Here is a 1,044-nt window from a genome sequence, read left to right as displayed (position 1 = left end):
TGCCACACTGGGATGCCACGACTGGGGTGCCCCTGTCCCCGTTCCTCCCCCCAGCAGCTCCCTGCTTGCTGCCTGCAGGTGCCAAGCTGGATGATTTTGCCGATTTCACCACGTTTGGGCTGGCCACGGCGCTGCTGCTAGTCCTCGGCTGGCTGGAAGACTAAGCACTCTGACCATGCCTCCTGTATTTCGTGTTGAATTCATGAGGTGCTTACAAGTTAATCCTTACTAAAGCAAATTTAATGGATCAGGATCCCTGCAGAGACTTAGCAATGACTGCGTACGAAGCGAAGCTTAGGAGGGAGGCAGTCAAAAAGTAAAGAATTCATAGGCAGGAGAACACGCGTCCTCGCTGCTGGCGGGCACCTTCCTGCTGTCCGGGGGCAATGTCACCCTGCTGCGGGTCACCGCCGCCGTCATGATCCTCTTCATGCTGGACCGGGGCTTCTACCCCCATGACAAGGTGCTGGAGTCCCAGCTCTGGAAGAAAGTGGTTTATGCTGGAGGTAAGGATGTGGTGAGAGCAAGGATCCCGCTGAGATGGAGGAGGAGGAGGAATGGGCTGATCCCAACGGCTCTTCCCAACCTGCAGGGGTGGCCGCTGTCCTCTTCTCACCAGCCACGGTGGCTTCCATCTATTGCCTCGCCTGGTCCATGTCCTACATCATGTTCCCCTTTGCCATCTGGAGCTGCAAAGCCCAACCCCTGCCTAATGCCTACTAAAGCCTTCCTCCTCCTCTTCCTCCTCCACCAGCACCTCCCTTCACTCCTCTCCAAATCCAAACCTGTTTAGAAAAGGGAATAATGGAGCTGTAGGAACAACTCTGTTTTGGGGGAGTCCCAAAACACACCCCATGTGCCCCACTCCTCATATGGGGGACAAAGGAACCCCTGTCACCCACTCCAGAGACCCCCAAACCCCTTCCCTGTGCAGGGGAGCATCAAATTTAGGGATCGCTCACACCGTGTGCTGTTAATGGGTCACAAGGGGGGGATTTACACCCCAAAACCAGAGGAAGACTCTTCCCTGGACGGGAGGAAGCC

At 56.0% G+C, this 1,044-nt stretch overlaps 1 protein-coding gene across 1 annotated transcript in view; it reads left to right on the top strand.

Annotated features, from left to right (window-relative positions):
• LOC104408578 overlaps window positions 1-723 on the top strand; it is a gene marked incomplete at its 5' end in the record, with an annotated part of 1,060 nt that extends 337 nt beyond the window's left edge. The window contains 3 exons of the mRNA XM_010018228.1: window positions 79-147; window positions 336-506; window positions 593-723. Coding sequence (XP_010016530.1) covers window positions 79-147; window positions 336-506; window positions 593-723 — 371 coding nt within the window. The remainder of the gene's footprint in view (window positions 1-78; window positions 148-335; window positions 507-592) is intronic.
• Window positions 724-1,044: the final 321 nt, after the last annotated feature.

The sequence above is a fragment of the Nestor notabilis genome, unplaced genomic scaffold (genome assembly GCF_000696875.1).
Source record: "Nestor notabilis isolate BGI_N333 unplaced genomic scaffold, ASM69687v1 scaffold16797, whole genome shotgun sequence".
Lineage (NCBI taxonomy): Eukaryota > Metazoa > Chordata > Aves > Psittaciformes > Psittacidae > Nestor > Nestor notabilis.
The sequence above is the reverse complement of the archived record's forward strand: the minus strand, read 5'-3'. Positions and strand labels throughout refer to the sequence as shown.